General features: G+C 43.9%; 1 protein-coding gene across 1 annotated transcript in view; it reads right to left on the bottom strand.

Annotated features, from left to right (window-relative positions):
- Window positions 1-2,883, bottom strand: part of POLE4 (DNA polymerase epsilon 4, accessory subunit) — a 10,317-nt gene extending 7,434 nt beyond the window's left edge. The window contains exons 1-3 of the mRNA XM_055121782.1: window positions 2,618-2,883; window positions 2,019-2,103; window positions 1,026-1,067 (exon numbers count right to left, since the gene is read on the bottom strand). Of these exons, the coding sequence (XP_054977757.1) occupies window positions 1,026-1,067; window positions 2,019-2,103; window positions 2,618-2,827 (337 nt within the window). The 5' untranslated portion in view covers window positions 2,828-2,883. The remainder of the gene's footprint in view (window positions 1-1,025; window positions 1,068-2,018; window positions 2,104-2,617) is intronic.
- Between the last annotated feature and the right edge of the window lie 4,855 nt (window positions 2,884-7,738).

The raw sequence follows: 7,738 nt of genomic DNA, 5'->3' as shown, positions 1-7,738 counted from the left end.
TGGCACAGAGTCCGGTGGCATGGCTATGGGGGCCTCATTTTTACTCCTAAAATGAGTACACGAATAAAAAGTGTAAGCTACAAACTGTTAGAAGAGATGAAATCATGAAATTTGCATGTAAGTGGATGGACATGGAGAGTATCATGCTAAGTGAAATTAGTCAGAAAGAGAGGGACAGACACAGAATGATTGCACTCATTTGTGGAATATAAAGTAGCATGAGACTAACATCTAAGGACAGCAGATATAAGGGCCAGAAGGATCATGCCACGGTTTGGAAGCCGGCAGTTGGGATGGAGAAGGAACCACTAAGTAAACGATGGTTGGAGGGATCACCCGGGATGGGAGATGTGTGCTGAAAGTAGACCAAGGACCTAACATGATGGCCTCTTAGTATCTGTATTGCAAATCGTAACACCCAAAAGGAGAGAGAGAGTAAGAAGGACTGTACCTGCCATAGAGGCAGGGGGTGGGATGGGATGGGGGTGGTGGGAAGGACACTGGGAACAATGGTGGTGGAAAATGTGGCACTGGTGGAGGGATAGGTTCCCGAGCCCTGTGTGACTGAAATGTAATCATGCAAGTCTGTAACTGTATCTCACGGTGACCCAACAAAATATTAATTTTTTTTAAAAAGTATAAGCTACAGAATCTCATTTCAGAAAAATAATTACCTTATGCAGATTGCTGGAGAAGAAAAGTAAACAAGAAGTAAACTCTGACATGTTAGCAACTGTTGCTCAACCTTTCTGAACAGAAAATTCACAAAGAAAAAAACTACTGAATCTACCTACCTCCTGGGGTCTTCATTTCTCTTACAGTTCTTTATAGTTAGCAATTTTGAGGTAGACATAAGGGAATTAGAATAGTTCTCACCAGAAAGTTTTTTCCCATCATAATAGCAAGAAGAAAGAATTATAAAACAAAACAGTAACAAACCAGGCATCCACCATGTTAAGATTCTGACTATAAATAGCATAGAAAGAAGCAGGTGCAATGATTATCCGTTCTTTTTGAAAACTCACCTTCCAGAAAAGCAAATTCATCCACGGCTTCTATTGCATTATCTGAAAAATCAAGGTAAAGGAACACTAAACAGACTGGTCATTTGGATTTTAGTCCCCCAAAAGCACAACCCACACTACAAATGTCTTTTATGAAAATGAGGGCATTTTTATAAAATTTCCTGTCCTGAGAAATATCTCTATTCCATCACCAAACCTTTCTTCTTTGATAGTTGGGCCACAACCTCTGTGGTGTTCAACTCATTCCCAGCGACTCCGGGCTCAGTGCTTGTTGGGAGGATAGGAGGTGCTTCCAGAACCGTAGTGCCAAAATCAGTGCCTGGAATTGACCTACATGCATACAAGCGGCCCTCTGAGCCATCTTCCCTGCCCATTCTTATCCGCAAATACAGTTCAAGCAGTTCAGTGAAATTTTCGGTGATTGAGACCCCCTTTGAAGATTTTCTCTTGTGATGATTAGCACAGGAAGGCCCTCCTAGAGAGCAGCAATTGATGATCGCCTAGAGCAGGCTTTTTAAAATGGAGAATGATTGCAGATACCAACAAACTCAACTTGTTTCTCTGAAAGTCATCATCTTGAATTTGGCTAGACTGTGGGGTATAAGTATAATATGAAACCTTTCACATGGGTGACATTTACCACCTAGAATGAGTCAGAAATCAAAGACTCATGCCTTGGGGTTAAAAGAAATGCCAAACCTGGTGCAATATTGGCTTAAAGCGATCTACTAAGTTTCGGCAACAGGCAGGAGCCTTTTATCTGTTGCCCTTCAGCCCTCTGTTGATCACAGCATAGAGGCTTCCTGGCAAAGAAATACAGCACATACACAGAATATACAGAAAGCAAAGGCTTTCTAGCACTGCAGTAATCCAACAAAAACGTAAGAAAAGACCCTGTGGCACCTTCTCAGCTAAGGAAAGATTAAACAAGGACCTGTGTCTCTTGTCCCTCGACCCCCATCTTCACCCCAGAAACCACAAATGACGCTCTACCCAAATCTCTCCTCTGAAGGGTTTTCCTCTTTCCTTGCTGGGCGCAGCAGTAAGCATCTTTTGCAATGGTCTCTACAAACAGTTCCTGTGAAGCAAACAAGAATAGTATCAGCGGGTTCCAGGATAACAATGGTCAGATGTCCAGCTTGTGGACGGGGCTACAGGGCTGGAGAAAAGGGGGCTCCGAAGCAAGGGGGAGTGCTCAGGCGAGGTGAAGTTTGTCCTAGAAGTCTAGAAAATCTACTCCCCTTCCGTTTCCCCCACAAGCCCTTGGTGTGTCCCTCCAAACACTCCTCACTATTCCACAAGTTCTACGTTAAGCACCGGAGATGAAAATTAAAGTCCAGGCACTTGCGAAGAAACAGGTGCGTTCACGAACCAATGCAAGTATTGTTAGTCTGCGGCCAGTTTCCCGCCACGCGTTCCTGGACCCATATATTTCCCTGCCACCACTACTCACTTCCCCCGCTGCCCGCACCTGGCCCCGCCCCGATTCCGCGCGCGCGCTCGGAGTCAGGCCCCGCCCCGATCTTCCGCGCGCGCGCAGCCAGGCCCCGCCCACGCGCGCTCCCGCCCGCCCCTTCCGCCCCGCCCCGCACCGCGGCGCGCGCCAGGATGAAGATGGCTTCCTGTCCCGCCAGCGTCACGTCGGGGTCCGCCTTCACCAGGGCCTTCACTCGCGCCAGCGGCAGCCTCGAGAGACGAGCCCCCGGCGCGCTCGTCGGCGCTTGCGGCTGCGGGCTCGCTGAGTCCCCACCGGGACCCTCCTCCTCCCGGGGCGGCCCGCCGCCGGCCGCCGCCGCCGCCATCCGGGCCCCCGCGCGCCGCCTGCCGCCTGTGCGCGCGCAGCTGCGCCCTCCCCGCTCCCGCGCGCGCCGCAGGCCACGCCTCCGCCGGCGCAGGCTCCGCCCCTCGCGGGGGCCGCCGCCCCGCCCGCGTCCTCGCGCCTAGGGGAGGAGTCAGGTGCGGCTGGGCCCTCGGGCAGGTGTGCCCTGCCTTGGAGACTCCACATCTGGGCGGGGTCTTTTTAATGCTGTTTGCCCAAAGAGATGCTTTGATAATCCCCGCAGGGCGAGGAGTCCGGAAAAGAGGCTCGGGATGCACTTGAAAGAGACACAGGACTTAAATGGCAGGGAGGACTTTTTTCGAAGACAGTTCACAAGAAAAATATGGTGCTGGGAAGCGTGACATTATAGCAAGGATCCCTTAATAATTATTGAGGAGCCCAAAGGGTGTTAGTTCCTGTATGTTCTATTGATACCGTTAGAAATTAAAGCTCTTATTTAGAAGGGATCACTGTCAGTCTGGTTGGAGGGGTCTCCCCGGGTGGGAGGTGTGCTGAAAGTAGATAAAGGAGCAAACATGTTAGCCACTCAGTATCTGTATTGCAAGCAATAATGCCCCCAAGTAGAGAGTAAGAGGGAAATTGTCATAAAGACTGGGGGAGGGGGAGGTGGTGGGGGAGAGAAACTGGGGACGTTGGTGGTAGAAAATGTTCACCATGGAGGGATGGATGTTCAATCATTGTATAAAACTCAAGCATGAAAGCTTTGTAGCTATCTCATGGTATTTCAATTAAAATTAAAATATAATATATTCAATTGAATTCAATTGAATATATAAAATATAATATATATTCAATTAAAAATAAAATATAAGAAGAGTTCTTAGTTATAATAATGTACATGTCAATACAGCATTTCCCGCCCTTTGATTTTTTTTCTTGGATTCCTTTATTAGTCACTAAGATTTGCAGTAGTGTTAAGGATAGGGATTTGTGCATGCAAGTTCCAATCCCACACCCACAACCAGTGTCCAGTTCCCCCACCATTGTCTCCGTGTCACCTCCACCCACACACATAACTTTTCTATGATAAGTAACTTTTAAAAGAGAATTGCAGCAATGGAAAACAAATTATCAAATGCTTCCTTTCCAGCAGGTCTGACTTTTGGGGGCGGGGGGGAATTCCAAACAATAATAGTGAGTTTTTTGTTGAAATATTGAATGTAATCAAAGTAAAGAGAAAGTAAAGTGAAATCAGCTACGCAGGCAGGGTGGGGGCTGAGGGGGTAGGGGGGTGGGGGGAGGTTTACTGTGGTTCTTGGTGGTGGAATATGTGCACTGGTGAAGGGATGGTTGTTTGAGCATTGTGTAACTGAGGCTTAAGCCTGAAACCTTTGTAACTTTCCACATTGTGATTCAATAAAAAAAAAAAGAAAAGAAAAAGAGAATTGAGTGAGGAAAATCTGTGGTTTATTAGAACAATTGGACTTTCTAAGAGTTCTGTATGCTAACATTAGTCCTTCTTATGTAGCACTGCAAAACCCTCTGCATTTTCTTGAGAGAACCAGAATAAAAAGAACGAATAATATCTAGTGATATCAAGAAAATAGTTTTAGGGCAGCGGGGGCGTTGGACTTAAAGGACCCTTGCGAAGAATACACATATCCAATGAACTCCTTCATCACACTTTGAAATCTGTTAGCACTGAGAACCAACTGAATTTACAATAGGTTTAAGTCAGTTCTGTTTATAATAGGTCACTTTTTTGAGCACTATTATGTTCAAGATTCAAAGTGCTTTACATTTATATATGCCACATTAACTTACATGATTGCCATAATTCAAGGTGACAAATCTTTTAGTCTTGCTTTACAGTTGAGAAAATTGAAGTATAATGTAGTTAATTTATCAGTAGCAAAAGGTGGGAACATCAAAATGAGATTAAGTGATGATATCTGCAATCATTTTCCATTTTTAAATATTGTAGTCAGGGCCAGAGCAATAGCACAGCAGGGTGTTTGCCTTGCACATGGCTGACATGAGTTCTATCCCTGGTATCCCATGTAATCCCCTGAGCACCACCAGGAATAATTCCTGAGTGCAGAGCTAGGAGTAACCCCTTAGCATCGGGAGGTGTGACCCCAAAAAGCCAAATAAATTTTTTTTTAAATGTAGTCAACTCTAGACAATGATTAGCAGAGAAAGGTCCCACTGGTTAATAACAAGAGACTTATGAAATTAAAATCTTTGGAAGGGGGTCTCAATCACTGAAAATTTTTCTGAAGCCTTCTTTAGGACCCTAGTCCTACGCCTACCTTCAGGTTGCATTTGTAAACACTTATGCACATGGAAAGCACACAAAATTCATAAAAGTATGGACAGATTTTTTGTGCCCATTGTAGTAGAACTTCATTTCAGCAATCTCAAAGTAGTTGTGACTTGATAACAGCCTAAATCCTGAGTTAACACAGAGTTCATCACTCGAGGGGCAGAATTAAGAGCCTACTGGACTTCCTGAAGCTCCTCTGGTTTGGGGAGGATTTTCTGTTTTAAACCCCCCTTCTTTAAAATTTTCTCTTATTTATGTATATCTTCCCTACATCTCTTCCATTTCCTCCTTTTTCTTCCTTCTCTTTCCAGAGTCTATTATTTTCTTCAGCATTTTAATATATTACCACATGGTCCAGACTCACCCTCCATTGCCTGGTTTTACTATGAAGGACAGAAAGAGGTTTTTTTTTGTAGGGGTCCGAGTACTTCTAGAAGTTTTGATATAGCAAACAATCACCTCTCACCAGAGTGGAGACCGAGTTCAGTGTTCCCCCAAAGCTTCCTTTCCTGCTCTGTCGCCCCTTTCTCTGCTTCCGCCCTGTCCTTGCCCTCCCCAATCTCTGGACTGCTGCCACTAGAGATGAATTTCTAAGATTTTAATAAATTATATTAGCATATATTTTTAATATTTTCCCCTGAATATCATTATTTTGAAATTTATCCATGTTGTCATGTGTATCATAGTACATAGATTTCTATTTCTAAGGAGTATTCTACCGATTGACTTTTTTTTTTAATTTAGGCAACATGATTTACAAAGTTGCTTACTATTTACAAAATAGTTTTAGACAAAGGGCTGGAGTGATGGTACAGCAGGTAGGGCATTTGCCTTGCACATGGCCCACCTGAGTTCAATCCCCGGCATCCCATATTGTTCCCCCAAGCACCTCCAGGAGTAATTCCTGTGTACAGAGCCAGTAGTAACCCCTGTGCATTGCCGGTGTGACCCAAAAAGCCTCCCAAAATTAGTCTGAGACAATGTTCCAACAGCAATTCCATGACCAGTGTCAACATTCCCCTACCACAGCAGCCTATTACACACTTTCTTTAGCAACTCACATATTGATTTTATTTGAGATGATGTTAAATAATTATTGTCTGATCATTTCTTATTCAGCTACTACAAAACATTTGCATAAAATTCTCTGCATGAACATATGCCCTAACTTCTCTCAGGTAAATAAACTAGATATGGAAAAAACTATGTCACATGGTACATGTAAATTTAATCTGAATTCAAAATTGTCTTCCAAAGTGAATCTCTAGCATCTCTACCAATAGTGCATGATGCCTCCAATTCTTGCCCATTCTCACCAAGATATTATGTATCTAGCCTTTTCGCTTGGGCTGGAGCGATAGCACAGCGGTAGGGCATTCACCTTTCCCGCGGCCGACCCGTGTTCAATTCCTCCGCCCCTCTCGGAGAGCCCAGCAAGCTACTGAGAGTATCACGCCCGCATGGGAGAGCCTGGCAAGCTACCGGTGGCGTATTGGGTATGCCAAAAACAGTAACAATAAGAGAGAGGTTACTGGTGCCTGCTCGAACAAATCGATGAGCAACAGGATGACAGTGACAGTGACAGCCTTTTCGCTTTAAAAAAAAATTATTTAGACACTGGTTTACAACATCATTAGTAATAGACTTTTAGGTAAACAATGTTCCACCTGTACTCCCACCACCAGTGTCAGCATCCCTCCACCAAGGTCCATTCTAACCCTACCACCATCTTCATCATAATGGTTCTCGGTGGTTCTCACCAGCATGAGCTATAATGATATAAAATCAACATATTCTACAAAGCTCTTCATAATTGACTCTTTCCAACTTCTACAACTCCATTTCATTACCACAACCCCCTTCTCTCTCCACCTATCTGCCTCAGATATATGATTTCATCTTTAGATTTTCAGCATTCTACCAAGAAGATATTTTTCACTTTCCTTCAAATTCCAACTTCTTTTTTAATGAAAGTCTTCCCCCAGGCCACTCACCAGTAAAGGAGGTTAAGTCCTTTATACCAAAAAAATGCTGCTCCTTCCGATCCCTTACTGACCTGTGATCAATCACTGTTTGACTCCTCCCTCTCGCCCACCTTCCTAAGAATATAGTTCCATTCTTAAGTCTGCAGTACAGTGCCTAGCACTTAGTAGGTGCTCACCAAGTATTTGCTGAATAATTAATTATTAACTGTGGCTCACCTAAAATTGCCACTTCCTAAGGAGGCACATCAGTACCTGGAGTGAGATGTTATGGAGAGAAGGCGAGGGCAATATTTGAATAATGCCTTTGAAAATATTATAGTAATCCCCGTAGTGGGTTCCACCTTCTTAAAATCACAGTAATTAATTCAGTATTAGTGTGTGTATTTTGACTCATTTGATGGGAGACAGGAAATTAAACACATGGAATTGCTTTTATAATTCTTTTTAAAATCTAAAAAGATAGATATGGTAATGACCCCTTCCAGCCATTTCCTCTCTCCCATTTGGACAACAGGTATGGTCAGACTTGTCAGGAAGTCAGCATTTAACTTTCCCTAAACTCTAACCTCTGGAATCTGGTTGTCCTTATAATGATTTGTGAGACACTAGGAATAGCTATTAC

The sequence above is a fragment of the Sorex araneus genome, chromosome X (genome assembly GCF_027595985.1).
Source record: "Sorex araneus isolate mSorAra2 chromosome X, mSorAra2.pri, whole genome shotgun sequence".
Classification (NCBI taxonomy): Eukaryota; Metazoa; Chordata; class Mammalia; order Eulipotyphla; family Soricidae; genus Sorex; species Sorex araneus.
The sequence above is the reverse complement of the archived record's forward strand: the minus strand, read 5'-3'. Positions and strand labels throughout refer to the sequence as shown.